This window comes from Trachurus japonicus, chromosome 10 (assembly GCF_045865225.1).
Source record: "Trachurus japonicus isolate A0001 chromosome 10, Traja_1.0".
Classification (NCBI taxonomy): Eukaryota; Metazoa; Chordata; class Actinopteri; order Carangiformes; family Carangidae; genus Trachurus; species Trachurus japonicus.
The window spans coordinates 9,419,470-9,445,104 of NC_140916.1; the positions used below are offsets into that span (position 1 = coordinate 9,419,470).

The 25,635-nt window shown below is 42.6% G+C and overlaps 1 protein-coding gene across 1 annotated transcript in view; it reads left to right on the forward strand.

Moving 5' to 3' along the window:
- Positions 1-25,635, forward strand: part of afg2a (AAA ATPase AFG2A) — a 126,081-nt gene that overhangs the window by 26,442 nt on the left and 74,004 nt on the right. The window contains exons 13-16 of the mRNA XM_085789221.1: positions 3,573-3,782; positions 8,079-8,132; positions 8,470-8,549; positions 14,108-14,237. Coding sequence (XP_085645347.1) covers positions 3,573-3,782; positions 8,079-8,132; positions 8,470-8,549; positions 14,108-14,237 — 474 coding nt within the window. The remainder of the gene's footprint in view (positions 1-3,572; positions 3,783-8,078; positions 8,133-8,469; positions 8,550-14,107; positions 14,238-25,635) is intronic.

The following is a 25,635-nucleotide window of genomic DNA, read 5'->3' on the forward strand; positions in this document are numbered from 1 at the left end:
CCTTTGATCTTTCTCACCATAATTGATATCTCATGTACTCTGCGCTCGCTGAGTAACGCCACAGCCGATGTTGTCGGCGGTGATGCATCGCGCTGAGGAAGTGATGAGACCATTTTGTGGAACATTATGCGTTTTTTGATGTCAATGATTTCAGCAGCCTGAACCAGAAGCTTCTGTTGGCGTCAGAATAAAAGTTGGAGACAAAATTACCAAACCAGTTTAACTTCAGACACAAAACCTCTTTGTCTCCTCTGTCTCTGTCCTTCTTGCTTTTCCGTATGTATTCATTTATCTCTTTGCCCATCTTCTCCTGCTCACCTGTTTCCTCCATCTCTCCGTCTATAAGCCTGTTTTACTGTTGCTTTTATCTCGCTCCACTCCTTTATTTCATTTCATTCCTCTCTGGGCCTTCAAATGAGCGTTCTGGTTCGCTTGCCTGCTTCCGGCCTATCTCCTCATCTCTGCAACACTCCTCTTTCTTCCTCCCCTCCTCCTCCTCCTCCTCCTCCCTTCCCCTCCATCTGTCCTTTCCCCTCTCTCGCTCGGCGCTGTCCATAAATTGTTCGGTATTTACAGTATGTGGCCAGACGCCAGGTTTCCATTAGGTGCTTCGTACCCCGGAGACGGCGCCGGTGGCCTGGGATGTGTTACCTCTGGATGGAGAGCAGAGGGAGGGAGAGGTGGTGGGGGTGGGGGTGGGTGAGCATGCAAAAAGGGAGGAAGTCAGAAAGAGGGGAAAGGAGAGAAGCAAGGAGCTGTATTTAAAGGAGAGAGAGCGAGAGATGGTATGATAGAGGGTTTAAATGAGAGGAAGGGAGATAAGACGGATAAGAAACAGATACGGAGGAAATATATTGTAGGAAGGAAGATGAACATTTACATGCACTTACTGGAAGTAACTGGTGACTGTTGGCTCTCTGCACTGACCTGAATAAGGCTGAGACTTAAGGATTAATTTGATCGATCTCATGAGTCATCGTTTAGTCTATAAAATATCAGAAAAGGATGAGAACGAGTTCACATCACTAAGACCTAGAGCCCGTGGTGACATCTTTGTTTTTTGTCCGATCAACAGTCACATCCTCAGGTTTCACAACCTGGAAGGAACCACAACGTTTTGACATCTTTATTCAATAAACAGCTTCAGTCAAGATTGATTGGGGATTTTTTTTCCCCCATCAACCAAGTAATTGATTGATCACCAAATCAGTGATCTGGGCTTGAGAGAAACCTGGTTTTACCTAGTTACATTTCTCCTTAAGAACCTTTTCCGTTGTATGATGGACCTGAAGACATGAGGTGTAGAAAGACTTTAGACATTCAAATATAATCATATATTCACATATTACAAGTACATTTTATTTAAAAGTTTGATAAAAACTGAAACTGACACTGAAGGAGAACTGCTCTGATTTAGCATTGCACTCATGTAACGGACTGGTTAAAACAAATAGGATCAAAATGGATGCCGAAGAACCAGAACATGTTTTAATCACATCAAATGTGGTGCTATAGGGCTGACGATTAATCTTATTTTCATCATTAGCGTAATGACAACGGGCACGATGAACACATTGCAAAAGGTTTCCAGAAATGCGATAAGTACGTTTTATTTACAGGGGTCATGCCTTCACACTGATAAACCTCATACCTGTAACCTAAGCTATGCTGCTAGACGTAAAGTTACAACAACAATTGCGGACTTCCGTCTTTTGTTCAACGTCGGCATATTTGTACTGGCACGACTTATCGTGTTCAGTGTGGCAGTGTTACAGCGCCACTACAGGCCTGGTGGATGTGCTACAACTTATTGAGTCGTTTTCATCAGCTAACATAGCTTTGAGCTGCTAGCTTCAAGCTGCAGAGGTCGAGTAAACACATCTGTCAAACTCCAAACCAACACGAAACCAGTTAAGTCATGAAGTAATCCGACACACTTTTTCATTTTACAGTAACCAGATGGCGACATGGTGCAACTTCCTGCGTAACCTCATTTCTACCAGTAACCTGGTTTCTTATGTAAATGTAATCAGAGAGATCGAGCCAAGTGTTGGGGCGGGGGAAACAGGAGGAGATAAGACAAAAGAGAAGCTTTATAGATGAATACAGACAGATAAAAATGTAGACATGTAGACAAAGAAGAGAGACGGGGAAGGAACAGAGGTATGGAGGGATTAGAGCTGAAGAAGTGAGAATGGGAGGGAGGAGAGGCTTGGTGATGAAGAAGGAGACAGGAAGGATGAGAGAGAGGGATTTGGACGAGAGTTTCTCCTTATCTGCTTTATCTCCTCCGGTTGTTCACTGCCGGACTCGCTCTCTCCCCACCACCACCACCACCTCCTTCCCTTCATCCCTCCCTCCCTCCTTCCATCTGTCAGACAGACAGCTATTGGCCGACTCCCTCTGTTGTTGCTCACTCCGTCCAGAGTCTCCCTGATTCAACCCGAGCCCCCACTTCCTCCATCTCCTTCCAAATATGCTTTTATATTTCACTCCTCTCCTCTGCTCTCCCGACTCGACCCCTCGTCGTCATCATCATCACCATCATCATCATCATCATCATCCTCATCGTCTGCAAGAACTCGCCGTTCTCTCCAACTCACCCGGGCGGTCAGGGAGTTGAAAAGCTACATGAGCACACCAGTGACATCAGCGCGCAATCAGAGTTTGTTTGGTCTGTTGCATTTATTGTTGGCGACGTGTTTGTGTTCAAGCTGCCACAGATTACTTGGACCGGCGTTATTAGACTGATGGTGATCATTTATTAGAGCCTCCACTCAATTTGCCAAATTGTATCTCATACACAACACAGTGCATTTAGGTTCATTCCCATGTCACCATGTGATTGATTAATACCATTCATTGATTTGATTTGATTTGATTTGGGGGCAGCTCGGTGGATCGGTGGATCGGTGGCTTGTCCGTCTGTTTGCATCCCATAATCCAAACACATACGGTTCAGGTTAATTGGGGACTTATAGGTGTGAATGGTTGGACATATCCGGGTTGTACCCCGCCTTCACCCAATGGCGTCCCCTTCTTCTGCTTCTACAAATACGGTTTACTTCTTCTTTGTCTGACCCAACTCCTTTCTTCTCTTTCCACTTCTTCTACCTCATCCTTTTCCTCTCATTCTTTATATTTACTTCTTTCTTTCTGTTTATTTAATCTCTTATCACTATTTATTATTATTTCTATGCACTTGAACTTGTCAAAGTGCGGTGTCAAAGCATGATAGATGTCCCTGGGGAACAGTTAAGACTCGTCGCTTGAGTTGAGCAGCTTCACTCAAATATATTGATGTGAAATTGGCCTGAAAAGCTCCTTAAGGTTAAATCAACAGATACTAAATACCAAAAGCTTTATGCTGCTTTTATATAACAATGCCAGGGATTACGAGATGTTGATTTATTTATGTATTTGGAAAAAAAACCTGATGTTCAAATTATCTTTATTGAGCACTTCATTTCGTGCATTTTTACCATCTTACCACTCAGTACGAATGTATTAAACACATTACGTCCTCCAAAACTTTATTAAAACACCAAACTTCACTTGTCTCCCGCTTCCAGGTCCGCTGGTCGGACGTCGGTGGGATGGAGGAGGTGAAGCTAAAGCTGAAGCAGGCCGTGGAGTGGCCTCTCAAACACCCCGAGGCCTTCACCCGCATGGGCATCCAACCACCTAAAGGAGTCCTGCTGTACGGGCCCCCGGGCTGCTCCAAGACCATGATCGCCAAGGCTGTAGCCAATGAAAGTGGGCTGAACTTTCTGGCTATTAAAGTGAGTTTTCATCACTGAGTCATAACTCCAGTGGTATCGTTTATTTTCTTTGTCTAGACATGATTTTTTGAATGATTATTTGGATCTTTGCGTCAGCGGATGATGAATTCTAATCAAAGATGGTAAAAAAAAAAGTTATAGAGTGTTGTTTTTCTCCAACTTTTATACATAAATATGAACAAATAATGTTTTACAGGTGTAGCTCCTCATATCATATTCTGGGTTGAATGATCTGGCAAAAAAAAAAACGTCCACATATGACTCAGTGAACAAAAACCAGAATAAGAGAATGGAGCTCAGCCAAGAACTCACTCAAAAGTTATTGCAAGTTTAGTGATAGCCAACATGTTTTGAGCAAGTTTTTTAGAAGTGATGCCATTAGCCTGATGATTGATGATGTGTTGATTCAGTTTCATCCCAGAGTAAAGTGCTGCAGTTGTGCAATTTGTACTGCCATCTTTTTTTTTTCTTATAGAATAATAACCATAGAGCCAAAAGACACACCTTCATATAAGGGCAGAAGAAGTTGAAACATACAGATTATGTTGTAGTTCAGCCTCTCAGTTTGATGCTGTTTAACCAGATCAGAGGAAATTATCCACAAACAAATAACATCAAGTTTGGTTTCATGTGGGCAAAGCAAGAATGTCAGTCGGGTGTAAAACTCTGGTTTACATTTAACACAGATGTTTTTTCCTCATTCCTGCCCTCTACAATGTTTCTATGACCAATATTTAACCAACAGCACATTGGTTAAAAAGCCATCCACCCTCACAGCCTCACTATACACCTTCCTACATACAGTACAGCACTCTTTACTTCCTGTGTTGTTGCCCCCGTTGGTTGGCGCTGGGTTACATCGGTCCATTAGGGACGTGAATCCTCGGATACCGACCTGGGTTGAAAGATGTTTCCTTGATGACCCGAAGGCGGCCCGACTGCCCAACTTCCTCTGCAGAGAGCTTCTTTGTCTGACCTCCGACCCCATGTTTGTCCCCTCTCATTCATCACCCCGATCGCCCCCCACCACCGCTGTCGCCCCATCGCCTCCACCCATCAAGGCCCCGGGTTGACGGAGATTGATTGATCAGCTCGTTGAATTGTTGATCAGTGGGTGAATATTTGGAAAAACACAGTTGCCATGATGTGAGACAACGGGCTCCGACAGAAGCTCTCAACCCAGAGGCATTAAAACCATCAGCAAATACTTTGTTTGTTGTTTTTAGCAGTAAAATGCTGCGGTTTTTCACTGGAACAACTTATTTTCTTCATCCCCGGCTACTTAACTCTTTGAAATCTTGATTTTGCTGTTGTTCACAGCAGCTTTAGTCTGTGCAGCTTTTGATTTTGGAGCCGAAATCCTTTGAAAAAACACCTCATGTATAGAAAAAAGTATAAATTTGAATAAATGCATTAGAATATTTTCAGAGGTGAACAATAAAATTAACCACTTTTGAATGAATCACTTTATTTACCAGTTGAGCTCCTGCTTTCACGGATGGGCAGTGGATGAAATTTAAAATGTTTCACTTTACGTGCGACGTTATCGTTGTTGAGTTGTGTATTGTGTTTGACACAAAGGTGTTAAAAGAGAGCTGTATAACAGCAGGTTTGCAGTCATCAGGAAGAGTATCTGTGCTCTGTGAAAAGACTAAAAAACATCCTGTCCCTCCGGCTGAAAGCTGCTCTCCAGCATCTGCAATAACAGTATCAGGTTTTTCCAGTGCGGCGGTTGCTTTGACATAGATATGTTATCCAGATTTAAATGTGGATACTTTAAAGCTCAGCCTGTTTCCTCTGTGTGAAAAAGCCCTATTATCATCTTGTCATTTTCAGTTTCCTCCCACTGCAGCCACTGAAACACACTCACATCCGCACATGGATACGCACGCACGCAAACACACACATGCGGGGCTCGTATCTCTACAGTGTCAATGGTTTTCAAACTCACCATGTCCAACCTTTGACTCCGCTACAGAGAGAGGGAACCTGGGATTAATGAGTCAACCTCCACACTTACTGCAGGAGACAAAAGGGCTGGGAGTTAAGTGTCTTCTCCTCCGTCGGCCCGGAGGTGTTGAAAGGGTGGATTGCTGGGGAGGAAGTTCTTCTGAGGGTTGAGTGGATGTTTATCTGCTCCTGAGCTGAAGGGGAGAGAAGAAGGAGGGAAAGTTAAAAGAGGACGGGGATATAGGAGCTTCAGCCGGTCAGACGCACAAGTGTTGGAGGCAGACGGCTAAATCTGAAAAATGCAGTCAGAACGAGTGACTTTACGATGCGTTGGAGATATTTCCTGTCCTTAGTGAAACACCAAACATGGCCGAGTGTTAATTTTTAGTCACAGAACAACACAATCAACTCATATTAAAGCCGAACTCACAGTTAAATTCTTGTCATTGACACTTTTCTTCGTCAGATACGTAAAATAACCCCTATAATGACCCCTAACCGCTACCTTGTGACCAATAACATAATAGACACTAGACTAGACTCACAAAAGTCCAAATGTACACAAATTAATAACTATAGGTGCTGTGTTATCAGTTGTTACTAGGGCATGACATTTCATTTGACGATTAATTGCCAAACAAATAATTACGAGTAACAATTTGTCAAATTTTTGATCATTTTATTAAGTATAAGCCTAAACATGGTTTAATAATACACATACTAATAATATGTTAAAGTCAATAGATGCTTATTGAGATGTGGTCATCAAATATTAGAAATGAAGCTCCTCGAAATGAACAGTTCTCTTTCTCCACTCATCTGTCATTAAACCATAGAAGACGAAGGGGGTGCAGCGTGATGATGTTATTAAAAGAGGACCATTCAAACCTCAAACTGTGGAAAACAATGAGGAAACAGTGTTGTAAATATAATATTTCTGTTTCATCCAACCGTTTTATACAGATGAAAAATGATCACGATCAGGCGATTATGTAATAATTGTGACAGACCTAGCTGCTGTTGCCAGGTGTCACCGTTTTGAAGAATCTCGATTTTTATTGTTCCACATTACGGAAAATGAATCATCCAACCATTTTCTAAAAGCTCAAATCAGTTTAGTGTGGATGGTAGTCGAGAATGAAGGAAAAGTAGCTTAGGTTGGGCATAAAAATACACAATCAAAGTCGTATCAGTGGTATTACATGTAATTATAAGAGCAGTAAGGCTGGCTGTATTCTCCCAGTAAGATAGAATAGGACTTGTTTGCAAACACTGTTGAATCGCAGCCCAACAGAGTCAAGTTCTCCTTAAGCCGGAGGAGTTTCAGAGGATGAAACCACTGGAGATAAAAACCCTGAAAAGTGGAAATGCACTAAATCACTTGTGGACATTTACAGGGGACAGAGTATTTGGAGTGTTTTTGAAGTTGGCAGTGTAACAAGTCTTTACAGGAAAAAGCAGCTTGATCCAGTGTTTTTAGTCTCAAAAGTGTCTTTTTTTTTTTGCTTTTTGAGAACTCACTAAAGGTCGGATTTAGACGGCAGAGTAGAAATAGCAGCGGTAATTACACTGTAACAGCAGCGGCAGCAGCAGTAGCCCTGTTGTACTGGCAGTGGTAGCAATCATGGTGATGTTGCGATCATACAATCACACAGTGGGAAGTGTCTTCATGTGCCAGGTGAACCACAGACGTCACACACAAACATACACACTGTAGCAGCACAGTGCAATTACACCACACACACACAGCCTGTGGTCCTCCTTGACATTTTCACACTGCGTTATCACCGTTTCAGTGTGTTCAGAAGACGCCACATGGTTTCAAACATTGTTAAATCTCAGTTTAAACCAAATGAATCACAAATGCAGCTCCACCAGCATGTGATATTGGGCGATGGTGCTGGTGATTTAGTGTTGTTGTTTTTTTCTTTTTTTTACACCAAGGACCCCTAAACTGACACAAATTAGACCACGGACCCCAATTGGATAAATTTTGAAGCAAACACCAGAAATACACAAATATTTGTTCTGAGACTGATAATGTTACTTTTTTAGTCAATGTACATTCAAATTAGGGCCAATGGCATGAATTTTTGAAAATATTGCAGAAAAAATTATGGAAAGTTAAATAATAATTTAAAAAAAAAGTGGTAAAAAATTCCACAAAAAACTTTAAAAATTCTACAAAAAAATGGTAACATTTCAAGAAAAAGTTGGGGACCCCCTTGAACCCTCTCAAGGACCCCTGGGGGTCCCCGGACCCCACTTTGAGAACCACTGTTTTACATCACAAAATGATTGTGCAGTAAAATATGTCTAAATACCATTCAAAACTTTGTTTTTCAGGGGCCGGAGTTACTCAGCAAGTATGTGGGGGAGTCTGAAAGAGCTGTGAGAGAGGTAAGCACATTCAACTTCCCCCTTTACTTGATTATGACAGTCAACATGGTTCACAATAGTGTGTGGTTTTTAAAGCCGTCCTCACGCTGACGGACAGTTATGCAAGCTGAGATTCTTTCCCAGTGACTTTATCCTCACTGCATATTTATAGTTGTTGACATAATGAACGGATGACCCGCATACGATGCAGCGTATGACATTAATGAGTGCTGTATTTCCTGTGTATGTTTGTGCGCACTTCTGGCTCAGAGTGATTCATCATCGTTCCTGTTTAAGGATTTGTCCTGTTTCTCCCCCCCTCCCTCTTCTGCTCTATTGTTGCTGACGCTGGCTGCAGGTGTTTCGGAAGGCGAGGGCCGTCGCTCCCTCCATCGTCTTCTTTGATGAGATCGATGCTCTTGCCGGCGAGAGAGGAAGGTACACCATGTTCTCTTTTATTTATTTAGTTTTTCTAAACACTACAGAAAGATGCCTGGAATTAAAAACAATAATAACGTTGCAGCAAAAGTTCCCTAACCACGTGGTGAACATTGCATTTCCTCCCTCATAGTTATTTGGGTGATTGTCCACTGTTCGCCACTGCTGCTGTCCAGTGTTGATTATTTTCAGCGCTGTGGTCATTCATTGTGCAGCGATGATGACAAATGCACAGTCATCGCCACTGCGGTCTGCTTTAATTCACCGGCCGCAGCCTTGTGTGTCGTGCCCCCCACACACACACACACACACGTCTTCAACAAAGATTCACTTTATGAATGGACGGAGCAAACATCCCAGAGAAGTCTGCATGGCTGCGCTATCAAAGCCAGCCACTCGGTTCCCATGGTGTCCTCTTGGACGTTTGCGGCTTTTCACTGCTGGCGAACACAGAACGCAGTCTTGTCTGCAGGCGCTTTAGTGGGATGGCACTGGGAACATCTGTGGCTTAAAGGAAAGAGGACGAGGGGGGCGGTGGGGTGGGGTGTGGGGGGGACAGAGGACACAGATCAGAGTCACACAAACACTTCATTGTGCCCTTCCACGGCAGATGGAGAAGGCCAAATATGCAGCCTGCTTCCTGGTAAACCAGTCGATGAAACTAAATGTTGTAGGAAGGAGCACAGAGAGGCCAACGGGCCGGCGCTACAGCTCTTCTAACGTGGGCCCTCGGTCGATCTCTGTCTGAGACGTAACACATGTTGACATCTGGATTCTTGTTAATCCTGAAAAACAGTATCATACATATGAATATCTAACCTTTTATCTACTATTCCAGCTTATTTATTCATACTAGAACCACTAACAAAGTGATTTTGAGAATTCCTTTTCCAATAAATCAAACTCAGCTTCCAGTATATACTGGAAATACTGTATGTATTAGGCCTGGATGAAAAAAAACAGGATATTTTGATGGTAACATGAGTCAGTTTCACTTGGAGTGGTCATTCTTGGCGATCTCTGCACCAATCAATCATGACGGTCCATTAGGACACATTCTAAAAGGATATTGCGCTCTGCCATAATAATGTATAATATCCCAATTAAGTGCTCCACCCGCATTTATATTTAATTCTTCACCTTGTAGGATAATAAGTTTACAATAGATGCACATCACAAGTACAGGTTTCTGCAGCGAATGCTCTGCACTGACTAATCGTTATGAAATCATGTTTCCAGAATCAAATCATGTCGAGAAAGGAAAAATAACCATTGTTGTAATGAATTGCATATTTTAAGAATTAAACTGAATTGCTGGGAAGTCGGTAATTTCTGCATCCGTTCCAACTTTCCAGTTCTCGCTCTCGGTTCCAGCGTCTTGTTTCTGTTTTACAGGAACAGGATGTTTTGTAATAAGAGCACCGCTCCTCTTCTCCTCCATCTTTATTTTCTCACAGTTTTTTTTATACCTTTATGTCTCATTCACTTAAATCCTTCCAGAACGACCGGGGCCGGGGGATCAGCCAGAGGTTCGTTGAGTGGACAGCGCCGTGTGAGCGTGCATTTCCCAGAGAAAGGCTGAACTTTGATGTTCAGTGCAGTCTAGACTCGCTTCCAATGAGCTCTGAGTACGACTGTATTTCAGCCTGTCTTCATCAATCAGTTGTTTTGCCAGTGCGGACGTCAACTTCGCTCTGTTTGTTTAATTTGGGGAATGCACTTTTGCGAGAGCCGACGCTGCCGACTCTCCGCCCGGCGGTGGGAGTTTGTCAGCTCGCTGTGATGAACGTGGGGCTGGACCTGTGCCTCCAGGCCACTCGCCATTTAAAAAAGGAAAAGAAGGGGGGAAAAAAAATGCACTTAGCGCTGATCTATAAAGGATATTTATTGGTCTTCACTTCCTGCCATGTTTAATCAATGAAGTGGCTCACTCAGAATTCAAAACTGTTGACACAACCAGACGGCCTCAGCTGTCTCGCGTGTGTGTGTGTGTGTGCGTGTGTTTTCCCGTGGAGGCAGGAGATGAGAAGCACCTGTAAATCTGTCAGCCCTACCTGTCACGAGTCCAGAGTGGAGGAATGAAACAAAGAAGACAGAAAGAAGAGAGAGAGAAAGAGATGAGCACAAAGAAAGAAAGAAAGAAAGAGTGGAGATAGAGGCAGAGGCTGATTGATGAGAGGGAACTGTTTTCTGATGAGGAGGAGGAGGAAGTTCTGCTTTGTTCTGGGTCGACGATCACAATAAGAGGGAAAAGAGAGGGATCATTGGATTCGAAAAGATCAATGAATGAAAGAGTTTATATTTCCTTCCTTCGCCTATAATCTCATGTCACTCCTTCTTTTTGCTCACACTCATCCCATCGTCACTCATTCTCTGTCAGCTCCTTTTTTTTGCCAACATCCTCTCTCCTTTCATCTCTCCCTCTATTTCTCACCACTTTTATTCTCTCTTCCTCCATATTCCCGCTCTCTCTCTCTCTCCGCTATCTCCCCTGACCCAAACTTTCTCCCTCTACCCCCTCTCTCCTCCTCCTCCTCCTCCCTCCTTCATATCTCAGTGACAGAGCTCCTTTGTGTTCCTCTGCAGCCTTGTCTTTGCTAATGACGTCTGGCACTTCCGCTGGCCCTGTCAACAGAGACTGTGTGTGTGTGTGTGTGTGTGTGTGTCTGTGTGTGTCTGTGTGTGTCTGTGTGTGTCTGTGTGTGTCTGTGTGTGTGCTTGAGCTGGGAAGGGTGGCTGTCTGCACCGCGCTGTGGAAAATAACCACCTTGTAGTGCAGCGTCTAACACGCCGATGAGTTTCTTAAAGGACCGAGCTGCTGATAAATCCTGTTCTTACTATCAATGAATCCAACAAAAAACTATCACTAGTGTTGCCAAAGCCTGTTCCATCTCATCCTAGAGCCCATTATTGAACCAAAAATGTTGTAATTTCTACTTTATTATTCATATTTGTCATTAAAAACTCAGCAGGAAGCCACACTGGTCCTCTGTGTGACCCGTTCCTTGGTTATTAAAAACTTGGACACTGTAGGTTGAGTCTGTCCAGCTGCAGCAAACACACAACTGTGTATCACTGCTTGTTTTAAAGTGGTCTTCAACAACAGCACTGTTCCCTCTTGTTTCGGCCCCAACTACACTTGCTTATTCGACGATAACAAAAATATTGAATTATGCCAGTCATAGCCATTAAGTTAAAGCACATGGTTATGGATTTGTTTCTGTTTTACGTCTGATGTAATGTAGTTTGTTTTGCCTTGTTTTCGTCTGCCGTTATAGCAACAATAATGACGTGGAAAATGGGAACATCTCTTTTTTTTTTTTCTTTTTTTCCCCTTCACCTTATGCACAAAAATAATAATTATTATAAAATGAATGGGATTGATGGGAGAGCTGCCAATCCCGGTTGATTTGCCAACACATGCAGTGAGCGTCTGAAACAACAAACACATCTTATAGAGGTGAGGGGTTACGCCAGGTGAGGCGGAGCCGTGTTTTTGCTGCCCCCTCTGGTGGAAGGTTTCAGGCCCGAGACCACACCCAGGATCAGTGCAGGGCGTGGGCCGTGATGAGCCGAGCCCTGCTGCACCTGCAGCCACACCCAGCAACTAAAGGCTGAAGGTGCTCGGGTGAAGCAGTGCAAGAGTGAAGCATCAAATGGAAAAGTTTATCTATCATGTCTTTTATTTTACTGCCCTTAGATTCAGATTCAGAGCTTTTATTGTCCCACAGAGGGGAGATTTGTTTTACAGTGGTACTAAAAAACACAACGGAGACAATAAAAACAATAAAGATAGAAGTAAGGTACATTAAAGGAGGATTTAAGAACATAAAACTATCAAACCTGAGTTAAAACAATAAAAAACAGTTCATGTAGTTCAAGTGCAAACACTTGAAAGTGCAAACTGATTATTCTGCCAATCCACTGCACTGATTGCATGTGGAACAAAGGAGCATTTTCCATCCTGAAGGAAGAAGAATAAAATCACTAAAAAGGGCTGAACTGATTTAAGAGAGAGCTGCAGAACGCCAGTTAGCTGACTGGACTCATTATTACAAGACAGTTTTTGTTTTGTACAGAAAGATAAAAGGAGATTAAACAAAAAAAAAAAAAAAAAAGTCTAAAATTGACTCAATAAATTAAAAAATTAGGGATGCACAATAACTTTTTTTTTTAAACCGATACCAATAACCGATAACTTTCTGCTTCCAAAGGCCGATACCGATACCAATAACCGATAATATACCTGGAGATAAGAAAGACTAGCGAGGACCTAAAATATCATGACATCAATACTATAAACAAAACCAAAAACAGTTTTGATTCTTTAAATGAAGATATTCTATTAGCAAGCCTTTCAAACATTTGCTAAAAGATGTCAAACAAAACTTTTTGATATCTCAAATTGACATCTACGGTATTTTAATAAGGTGCATTACTTATTGATATAAAAATAAAGGCCTCTAGAACTGATGCAAATATTTTGCGTCAGGATTTAAAATGAATACAAAATGTGCATTCCACAAGTAAAAAAAAAAGCTTGGTTGGTTCCATACAAATGAATAACTTTTCAAAAAATAAATAAAAGTTCTTGTCAATCACTGTCTCTAAATGCTTGTGAGACTCAACCATCTTCACAGCTGATCCCTGAGGAGTTCTTCTAAAATCAGTGGTCGTGTCCTCAGTTTCCTGGACATTAAGATGGATCAGCCGGCTTGTTAGCGCGCTCAGCGGCTTGTTCCTTCACTTTCTGACAGGAACTTCTGCCCCGAACACATCAATGCTGCTCAGACGACGTTGCCTGCTCCCGGCAAAGAAACCACAATCACCATCAGAGAAAACTTCAACAAACTTCACCCCTTTAACAAGGAGCGAGAAAGTCTGCGTAGTGTAAAATGATGAATTTGATTAAATCTGGGAGAGGAAGACACTTTGCCAAATTGGCAGGACAAAAGCATTACATTTACAAGTTCAAACAAGGTGACATTTAATTAATCTCTAAGAAGGAGGACGTCTTTATTTGAGATCGATGTGCTGTTTTCTTGTTTTGAGTTTTGTTAGGTGATGTTCACTGGCAGGGAGGCCGACTTCTGCTGCCAAAGCCGAAGTGAAAGAGTTGCTCTAATGAAAGAAGCTGCTATCAGTCACTGAAACTGTGTAAAAAAAAAAAAAGTATTTGGACAATGTTCATTATTACATAATGAGAGTTTTTACGGCATGTGTTGTAATGACTCCCCAGAGCAAACCGCATGCTGCTTCATATTTCTGTCATTCCTCCATCACACATTCACCTCCATTATCTCTATCTTTCAATTTGTGTTTTCTGGACAACTTCTCCACCTTTCCCTTTACAGTAACACCATGTCGTTCCTCTCGTCTGTCCATCCTCCGTCACTTCACACCATCAGTCATCTTCTCTTCAACCGGTTTCAGTCTAACCTCCATCACTCATCCATCCTTAGATTCACTTCTTCTCTTTACTCCACCACATCAATCTCATCTCTTTTCATCCTCTCCTCTCATCTTATCTCTTTGTTCTCTTCTCTCTCGTTCACCAGCTCCTCGGGCTCTGGCGGCGGCGTCGGGGACCGGGTCCTGGCTCAGCTCCTGACAGAGATGGACGGCATCGAGCAGCTCCGGGACGTCACCGTGCTGGCCGCCACCAACCGGCCCGACATGATCGATAAGGTAAACAGACGCCGGCTGTTTGTCTTTACCTTCTCCTTCCTCCTCCTTTGGGCCTGTGATTGATAAGACTGGGGAGATGTTGTGTGTCTCCTCCTCTCCCTCCCTTCCTCTGTTGTACGTGATTGATAAGGTCAAAGGTGGCCTGCTCCGGTCTGTCTTCTTGGACTCTCTCCTGTCTGTTCTTGGACGCCGCCTGTCTGTTGTTCTGTTGCTGAGGTTTTTTGTTTTTTTTTAACCATCTTTTACTCGCTTATTTTAGTTTGATTGACTAAATAACAGCAAATAACTTCCTGTTCTCTTTGTTTAAATGTGCTTGATTACAGCCTGGCAGCTGTTGGCATGGCAGCAGACCAGTTGAACTTTAATTCATTTAAACGTTTTAAGTTTATCGGTTTAATTATCTGCATCAGGGGCTTCCTATTGGCAGCAAGTGGTCTAATTTTCAGGTGGGAGTAAAAGCATCGGCCCCCTTCGTCCTTTCTTCTTCCCGTCCATGACAATTAGAGAGTTAAAAAAAAAGGGAGAACCCCACTATCAGCCTCTTTATTTCGCTGCTCCCTTCTATTTTCTATTTTTCTACCCCTTTTATCTCCCTCTCTTCCTCTTCCCCATCCACAAAAGCTTTTCTTTGGTCTCTTATCCTCCCATCTCCGTTCTAATGAAATTTCCTGAGTGCTGATCAAAGACGGAGCCTGCGCCTCGTCAAAAAAAAAGAAAAAAGAAAGAAAGAAAGAAAGGGGACACAGGAAAGGAGAACGTCGCGGCGCTCCTTCAGCTCCTGCTCGGGCAGCCGCCGCCTGTCTCTGTCTCTGTCTCTGTCTTTCCTCCACTTCTTCTTTTCTGTTGTTGTCATTGGTCCTCCTCCTCCTCCTCCTCCAGTCGGTTTAAAAATACTACTGCTCCTACTGCCGTCAGGAAGAGTTTCGTTCTGAAGTAGCACATCCGTCATTCAGTTATAATAAGACCAGCATGTAAACTAAGAGTGAGTGAGTGCTGACATGAGATGAAATTGATGAGAAAATTTGTCAACTTTTGGGGGATGTTTACATTTTTCTCTCATGTATTTACTGTATCTACCTTGCATTTTGCTGGACCTCGGCTCTCTCAGCTCTTCCATCCAGACGTCATTTTATTTTTCTATTCTTTCTTCATCGAAGTGGGAAAAAACTGTTTTTACGTAAACTGTGTAACAGTGCACCGCAAATCCATCAGCGCTTACAGATACTCCGTAGAGACATAGAAATATTGAGTAACCCCCCCACACTCCCAACTTCATCCTGCTTCCCAAACACTGCAACCGCCCCCCCCCCCACCCAACCACCCCAACCCCCTCTTCTAGCCCACTTGTGGAGAATTGATCCATCACTGTGGTGGAGGAATGACAGCATCTTCCTCCACCTCTGCAACTGGTTGTCATTTCATTTCAAACTCCATTAGACGCATGACAGTGAAGAAATAATGTGTGTGTAAATCTGAGAGGTGGGGGGTGGGTGGGTGGGGGGCAGAGGGGGGAGAAAGAAACTCTATTAACAGTAAGCAGGGGGTCAAGCCCCTGGGTGGACAGATGGGAAACCCCAGGCGTCTCTTTCCACAGGCTGGCCTCCCTCTCAGGAAGTGGGGTCTCCCGGGCAGCTGAGAAATCAGATTACCTCGTCCTCCTGCCCACCCCCCACCCCCCCCCCCCCACTGTGTGTGTGAGTGTGTGTGTGTGTGTGTGTGTGTGTGTGTGTGTGTGTTTAGTGAGGTTGAAGTCATTTGAATGAATAACCTATCTGCTGCATTGGGAACGGAAGCTGCCAAATGGACAGATACCACCCCCACCCCCCACCACACACACACACCCTTCACTTACTGTTTTAGCAGCCTCCATACCCGCCTTCACTTTACTGGCCCTGCGCCTCCCTGACTGTCAGCTCACACCGGAGATGGGCGAGCATTTCCATACCAATAGCAGGATATGATGGGACAAATGAAGATTAATGGGACGCTCGGGTGTCAATGAAGTCATTGTCAGGCCTTGATGGAGCAGAGGAGGCTCCTAGGGGCCTCAGCTGTTTGACGGACAGAGTGGGAGGGAGGGATGAGGAGAAAGTGGCATTTACTTTACTAGTTTTGAGAGGAGCAGGCCTGCTGTCTGTCTTTCACCTCCTGCTGCTCCACAGAGTAGCTTTCACATTGTTTCTCTAAGTCAGGAGGTTTTTTTTGGAGCCGTTTTTTTAAACGTGGCACCAACATGGGAATGAGTTTTTATTTGATAAACTCAAAGAAGGAGGCTAATAAATATATGACTCACTGAAAGATCCTTCATGTAGTCCTTTGAATATTTCATTTTTTTGTTTGTTTTTTTATTTCTAAAGACGGAGATTAGATTTTCGTGGCGTCTCAGTGCTTGAGAATTTGGATAATCTGACAACCAACCATACATCAGCCTGTTTTATTTTTCCTCATAAAAATATAATATGAAATCACTGTTGATAAGTTGAATAAGTTCAGAGCAGGATGCTTCACAGCTGAAAAAACAGAATATGCAGCGTCTAAACTTTAAAGGAATAGTTCACCAAAAAATTGAATTCAGTCATTAGTGACTCACCCTCATGCTGATGAATACTCTGGAGTAGTTTTTTATTCCTCAAAGTGCATCTGGAGACCCGGGAGGCTGGTTCGTAGTCCAACGAAAACTTTATATGAGATTAATAGGGCCTGACACAAAAAAGTTCATAATACTACACAAAAAACATTTTATATTCCTCCACACTGCTCATCCGCTACAATCCAAGTGTCCTGAAGGGATATAGTACAGAGTTTACTGGAAACAACATCATTTAGGACATTTTTACAGCCTAAACAGTCCTGGATTGAATTTGCCTGGGGCACGCTCTCGTGTTCACGCAAATTTCATTTTTTGGTTAACTATTCCTTTAACATGTCTCTGGATATCTTCACTGCAAAGGGCAATCTTTTTACTTTATTTGTTTTTATCGTTATACAATAGCAAAAGCAAACGACAAACAAAAGCAATTACACTCCAAGTTATATTGTTTCCTTTACGAACCAGTGTAAAACACTCAAAGCCTTTGTTTCTTTACATCTTTAGTAGAAATGTGTGATTACCAGTGGCCTGTTTGCTCGTGTGGTTCAGACTCTTGTGTATAAAGTTGATGAGCCTGAACTTTTCCAGCTAAGACGTCCTGTCTTTCTGCGCTCACGCACACCGAGTCCTCGGGCTTCCTCTTTCCTTTGACTTACATCACTGACTGACATGACCCAGTCTGTAACAACATCCACACACAATGTGACTAATGCAGCTGAATCATATCTTAACAAAAGGATAACAAAAGACAACAAATACATAGTTTTCACGCAAGCACACGAAAGCACTTCCTCTCGGCTTTTGTGCATGCGATAAATATATAACGCAACGACTTCCAGACAAACCAGAATAAACTGTGTTTGTGCCCCAACACATAACGTAACGTCGCCATAATGCAACAAAGGTCTAACGGTGGAGGGATGAGTGTAAGTTAGCCCGGTCATTCCTCTGCATGATGACACACACACACACACACTCAAACACACACACACACACACACACACACACACACACCTCCTACTGAGCCCCTCCAAAAAAAACTTCTTACACTTCCTCTTTCCTTTGTATTGCGCCAATCACCCAGGCACACCTCTGACCTGTCGTGACCCGGCCCTGGTGATTGATTAGCACCACCAGGAATATTTATCCAGCCTGTTCAGGAGGAAGCACCCCCCTGTCACTGTGTTTGTCGAGCAGCTGCCCATCTATTTGCTCCTACACACAAACACATACACTCGTTTAGACAACACGTCCCTTTTTTTGCCATTTGAAAAGGAAAAAAAAAAAAACACTTTTTCAACTTTTACAGTTTGTTTATTACGAATCCTTAGGCAGATTATTCTTCTCCTCTGGTTTGTTTTTGCTACCAGATGATCTTTTTGTTTACCTTAATGTGCAACCAAACTACATCTAGGGCTATCAGGAGGCAGGGCTTCTTACAGTGGAGGAGATTGGTAGCAGATGGGTCTTTGTTTGGGATCAGAAGTTGCCAACTGGGCTCTTATTAGATCAAGAGGCCAAAACAAAAACAGAGGCAGCGGAATTAGAGGACTGATGTCTGTGAGAGATTTAACCCCAGGAGCCGTCAACCTGGCTGCTTTGTGCAAAAGATGGTGACACTAACACTTGTTATGATTGTATATAACATGAAATACAAGAAGAAGAGGGCGACTGATTATTTTTGATTAATTAATAATCATTTATTCTGATAAAAAGTGAGAAATCTCCACCACCAACGTCCACCTAACGCCAATGGGAATTGTTCCAGTCTTGTGCTTCCAACTCTCTGGATGGAACCAACTTGGTAGTTTTGCTTCCTCAATTTCATAATGAATGTGCCAATTACCTCTCTGGTGATTGACCAATCAGCTGATCAATGGATCCTCTCAGCTTTGCTTATTTTTGCAGTTTCTTGACGCTAACACAAGTGTTGCTCAGCAAACTGAATCTGCATCCACCAGCTTCTCAACATGAACAGTTCAGTTGACAGTAACAAACAAATTGCACTCATGATGAACCAATATCCATTCATAACCACAAGCCCAGATACAATCATGTTATAAATATAAATGTTGTTAAAACTCTAATGGGATGTACAGGTCTGAGCATGGCGGCCCACCCACCATCTTATCTGCCTGTTTTACTCACCTCATTGTGGGTGAAGTGTTGCCAGAGTGCTGTTTGAGTCAGCTAACAGCTCCACGGGCATGTTACCATGCTGGAGGAATTACAACAAATAAATGCCTCTAACACTTTCCTTCCTGGTTATGCTGTTTGCCAGCAACCACTGAAATTAGCTAATTATTAGCAAAATGGCAAAAAATAAGCCTCAAGATTGTAAAACACATACGAATGACCTTTTATGTTGTGTTTCCTCAGGACACCCACCGTAGCGGTGTAACTGCCACAGTATCTAGTGTAAAGTTATTTTTCCAGGTGTTCCCACGTCTGTCGGTCTGAGGACAGATTGTGTCACTGCGATAGCATCACAACCGTCCGAGATGCAATCACAAAAAAACTGTACAGGTGTGCAGGTGAGATCAGAATGAAGGCCCAGAGTGGAGACGTCAACATGGAGACAGGTGTCACGGCTGCTGCCATCCCATCGCTATATTGTGTCCGTGGTGGGAAATGATATGTGAAGGTGTCAGTGTCAGAGTGTCTTCTGTGGATGTCGCCTTTATTTTATTTTATTTTTTTTTTAGCCTTTCCTTCCTCTCCCCTCTCTCGTGTTTACAGGCACTTCCCTCTGAAAATCAGCCTCTTGTACTGTAGTGTGGCTTCTGAACAGGAGATGGTGCCAAACTTGACATGGGTCAGTTCTTTCTGACAATTAGACTCCCAACAACTGACAGATTAGGAACTTGCCAGAATTGATGGCGATGCTTATAAAACAAAGTGTACAACCACCTCCCCAGTTGTTGCTGTTGAGTGGATGAAGTGAGAAACATCTGCGGTTCAGAGGTTCAGCTCCTACTGAGATTAAGTTTGCACTCAGAGTGATAAAAAGAAATCTAAAGAAAAATAATGGCGAAATGTCTGATGTCGTCATCCTTTGTGGTTGGCAAACAGCAGGAAACTTGTCACACTAAATAAATTTTTACCACATAAAAGAAAAACGCACTGAAAAGCTAGAGTTATGTCTTAAGGAGTGGTACATGTTGTATTATTTAATCGTCTGTACTGGTGGATTATGACACTCTGTGCTGCGTGGACTCATCGCAGCTCCACATTTTCATGTTGTCTCAATTTAGCAGTAATTTGGTTGTTATTATGTCCAACGTTTTAGTCGTCCGCTGAGACGCAGCTCTGCAGCACCGACACATGAGGATAAAGCATGAGGTCTTGTGAGATGTTTTACGAGCCCTCACAGTCCTGCGGTCTCGTGTCCTCATGTATTTCCAGTAACACAAACTAGCATTGTAATTGTGAAACATGTGACTTTTTTTTTTTAAAATACAGTCACAGTTCATGCTAGGTTTTGCAGAGCCACACAACTTCTCATTTACATCTTCAGACCCGAGGAAAGCTGCAGCACATCTGGTCACGCGTCCTCCTCGCCAACATGCACGTTAATGAAAGGTGAATTAATTCATGAAGTCCTTCTGTGGCGGTGGAGTAAATATCTGCCATCGGCCCCGCTTGAGCAGCCCTGAACATCTGCCAGTGTTTTCCTACCCAGTCTGGACGTTGCTAATTGTAATCACACTTGAATTCCTCCAGACTGTAATTAGTGGGCCACTTGGTAAATATTCGGGCATTAGCTAAGAGAGGCTTTGATTTTTTTTCCCCTCCGCTTTCTTTTGCATTTGCAGCTCGTATCAGTGCCTCTGTGTGTGTGTGTGTGTGTGTGTGTGTGTGTGTGTGTGTGTGTATGTATGTGGCCCTCCATTCATGTATGCTTGCATGCTGGTATCCCAGATCTTAATCAGTGGGGTTTTGCAAATGATTTATGCCTTTTGTTATCACCTGCCTGGTGAACCAGAGTGGCGGGGTTTCCCTTACTGAGAAAGTGTCAAGGAAATTATTCATCATTTTAAAGAAAAATACATACATTTTGATGCATTTGACTGGAATTTAATACATTAAGGATTCTTTAGAAGATCTTTTTAATCTTTCAGTTTATTCTTGTGGTTTATTAAATCACGGAAAAATGCAGCCAATGACTCCAAAGTAATGTCTTCCAATTAATTATTTCAGTGGAAAAACTGCCCCAAATCAATTTATGAACTAATAGATGCAATCAGCAGGGCTTTTTTTGTGTTTTGTTTTTAACCTTTGCATGATATATTATTAATATATTGAATTAATCTTGAATTTGAAAGTAAGTAACCTCGGAAAACAGCAGTTGAGAAAACAGTCTCACCTCATGCTCCATAAACAGCTGTTCTGTAGCTTTAGATCTTATCACATCATCATTTTAGATGTTTAACTCAAAAAGTTTTCATGCATGTCATCTTATCTTTAAAGTTGTGGTTCAAAATTCATTCTTGCCCTAATAGAAAACACTTGTGTGCATCCCATTCAGCTTTTGTGTGTGTGTTTGCTGGTATGAACACCTCTTAAATCCTCCCTCCATACACACACTGTACATAAAGAAAACACTCAAAGCATTTCAGTCTTTGTCCTGCGGCGTCACACGAGGCCACCGCCGGATCCTCAGAGCTTCTTTTCGTCCCTGCGAACACCTTCTGTTTTTGCCTTTTCTTCGGCAGAAACCTCCACCTGAGCGGTGCCTCCACGCAACAGGAAACAACCCTTAGCTAAAAAGAGCAGCTATAAGCCTGCCAGTCAAAACAGGCCATATTTTATTTTGTGTTGGGCCTGACGTTATCATCTCCCAAGCTTTGCTCTCCTCTCGTGACGAGCCAAGCATGATGGAATCTCTATTGGTGCTGTCTTAAAGGATTAGAGCTTATTCACTGTTTTTTCCTGACTGCACAGTTCTGAATAGGGCCCCGCTGCCACAGTACAGGGCGTCCTGCTGAAGCTGAGCTGAGCCGTCCATATTACCCACACCATTATTGGTGTTTTGCTGCTGTGTTCTCGCTCTTCTTGGCTAAATTTATCCCCATAGCCGTTGTCGGCCAGTGCACACTGGTCTAAATCGAGCTCTCTCTATATTAGCCAATAGTTTGTTTTGGTATTATTATTATAATATTTCTCTTTGCTTGAACACTGTTCTCTCACCGTCCTGTTTTGAGAGTATTCAAAGCATTTCCTGCGCTGCTTATGTTTCTAAGATGCAGTAATGAGAAGGCAGAGTGAGAGTTTTGGCTTGTGGCTTAGTGAAGCTACAGTGGCAAGAGAAAACAAAAAGTGTGTGTGTCTATGTGTGTATGTCTTTGCAAGCCAGTAATGGGATACCACCTAGGGATGGATGAGCCCTGGAAAGCTGTGTGCATGTGTGTATGTGTTTGTGAGCATTGGGGGAGCTGGATCCCCAGGCAAGTATCAAACTTCAAGGGCTGTATTAGTATCGGCTTACACATGTGCGCATCCAAGAATCCACCACAAAAAAAAAGGCTCCAATCTGACCAGACGCCAACAAGAAACCTGCACAATCAGACCAACTCTGGTTATCCAGCCCTAAAAAGATTTAAGTCTGCGGAAGAAAGTTCAAGAAGGGCTTAGGAATTTCTTCCTTTTTTTCCATGAAATTTACAACGTAGAGTTCAAAAGGAGTTTTAAAACGGTCAGAAATGCATATGGACAGTGTAGAAAATGAAAATAAAGAGGCATTAAAGTCGTGGAAGGAAGCTGCTTGTGTTTTTAATGTTACTGCAGCTTTGTTTGGTTTTTTTAATACCCATTTCTTGACAAACTGCTCCTTATGCTGAGGTGACCAGAAGAAGTGTAAAACCTGCCATTTATAAATCAACAGACACTCTGTACTTCCGTCAGCTACTCCTGTGTTTTGGTGAGCAAAGAGAGAGAAAAGACATGAGGATGGTTGAGGGAGGTGTGTGTGTGTGTGTGTGTGTGTATGTGTGTGCGTGTGTGTGTGTGTTGGGGAGGGATAGGGAGGAAATGAGGGCTCTTTGTGCTCTGCTACCTGGCAGACATCTCCAGCATGTGTCGTCTTGCCTCTTGGCAAGCCGAGACCACCGGCGCCCTTGGAATGCTCTCAGTTCAGGAAATCTCGTTTATTCTCATAAATGCTGCTCCTAACCCCCTCCTGCAATCCTGCTGGAGAGCTGGTGTATCTGTTTTTTATGTCCTGGTGTGTCCATTGTCACTGTTACTTCATTGTCTTTTTCTTCAACTTCTTTGTTGCTGGTTTTTTTAAGGACATGGTCTAGGTGATGGGAAGTGTTGACACTCAATGAGCGTACAGTGGCATGCAAAAGTTTGAGCACCCCTGGTCAAATTTCTGTTAATGTGAAGAGTTAAGCAAGTGGAAGATTGAATGATCTCCAAAAGGCACAACGTTAAACAATAAACGCTCTTTTGCAATATTTTAAGCAGTCCTATTATTTTTGCTTTCTACAGTTTTTGGGGCAAGAAAGGGAAACAAAGCAGCAGCAGCCTGCAAAAGAATGAGAAACTCAGGAGACTTGAGCTCTCAGATACTTTGACCAAAGTATCAGATGAGCTATTTACAATTTACACACTGTGATTGTTTCCAAAGGGGGAGCTGCTTGGTAGCCAATTACTGTATGCAGGGTGCCCAAACCTTTCCTGTGGGCCCTGTTCCCTTTCTGTCATTTTGAAAATGTTGTAAAATATATTGTTTAAAATGTAAAGGGAATGTGTCATCTGTGACTTTATGCCTTTTGGAGATCATTTCATCTTCCACTTGCTGAACTGTTCACATTAACAGAAATTTTGACCAGAGGTGCCCAGACTTTTGCATGCCATTGCAGCCTAAATGACGCAAGAAAAAGTGATCTCCGACTCAATCACCAATTAGCTTGCACTTAAGTCTATGATGTTATCTGGAGGTACAGTTAACTGTTTCAAATATGTCACGGTAAAATAATGTGTCTTTAGCGCTACCCCAAACCTGATAGCTACTGTAGTTGAGCAATGTTAGCTACAGTATAGAACAGTTAGATTTAACAATATGTTGAGTCGATGCTAATGCCAACTACATTAAATGTCTTATATTTATTTACAACAATGTTAAACTGACTGCTAGTTAAGCAGCTAATGGATTAGTTAGCTAACCAAGTAGCCGCAACATAGCTGTTCGCTTAGTTAGCTATCAAGTTATCATTATCTATACAACTTGATCATCAAAACTTTGACAAAAATGTAATGTCTTTTAGCCAATATTTTATGAAACATGGTCTTTTATCACCCTGTGTAACTTAGTTGTTAGCTAACTACTAGCTTAACTTTTCTAAATGCATTTAATTTGTTTATCAATGTGCTCAGGTTCCAAACAGACTCACATGAGCTTAGTGTGACAAAACATTAATTATTTTGAATTGGAGAAGTCCTTTGACACTGTGACCTGAGACTGAACTTAGCAAAACTAAAGCCAAAACATAACGTCCACCAGAGCGCTGCCATAGCAAATGAAATACATGTACTGTATGCAAACACTCAATTTGATATGATATCCATCGTAACAACTGTCCTGAGGGGTAAAACCCTGTAACTCTGTTATTGTAAACCACTGTGCAGTATTTAGGCGTCCGAAGAGCCTTGAAACTAATGGATCTATGACTCAAACTATATCTATGTTTCACCATGGCCTAGAAAAACGGGCCCCATTGGTAAAATATAGAGTGGAGGGAAATTGCATCTAAAATTTGAGAAACATTACATTTTTTAGTGACTCAATTGCCTTAACGTTGTTATAGAATATGCGGACATCAATATGATTTAATCATTATAATGCATCTTAACCTGAGGTTAAATTTAGACATGAATGGGCATATATATATATATAAACATATGTTTGTGCCACATGACAGGACATTAGCCAGCCGGCCGGGTCTTTTTCTAGGCTAGGAGCAGGAAGGAGTCATCATTTGCCACCATCAGGATACAGTCAGACCCACATACAGAATAGAAGCTGGTAGGGGGCCAACTGGGGGGGATACAACAAATAATACTCCCTTTGTATGTTCCAAGTATCCCCTGCTGTAGCCCCCCTGAGCCCGGCTCTCTGCTCCGGGGATCCCAACACCACATTAAGAGCTGCTTACAAGTGGATAAGGTGTAAGTTTTGGGGGGGATTTGAAATGGGAGTTGGTGGACGAGGGGGGTGCGGTTAATGTCTCCTCTCTTTTTTCCGGTGATAAGAAGCAGGTTTGTGCTTTTTTTGTGTGTGTTCAACAAGGTCCACTGCCATGTTTGGAGAATGGCTAAACAAATGGGCTATTATTTGCCGCAGTCATTTCAGAGGGGCGCTGCATGGTCAGGCCCGGGCGGGGAGTAACGGTATCCCAATGTATATCCTCTGCCGGCCTCAGTCGTCTTCATCAAGATTTAAGTTACCCATTGTAGCTGAGATGAAATCAATCCCACCAGGCTCTTCTGTGAGGAGGACCATTTGCCTGTCAGAGCAGGGGTTGAGTTTCCATGTACCGGAGCTGCATGTATACAGTATATCAGTGCTGGTTAAGCATGTGGTTAAGTAGATTCCTTTGGATAATATAAGCCCAGTGCTTATTGTTGAAGAGGAATAATTAGTGTAAGGATTAGAGCTGCAACTAATGATTATTATTGAGTAGTTTTCTCACAATCTTTCCAGTGAATAGATGTCTGAAATAGTGAAGTAAAATCTGTTATCGAAAGTTTCCCCAAAGGTGAGATCCTCAAATTCCTCAAACAGTACACAACCTAAAGATGATT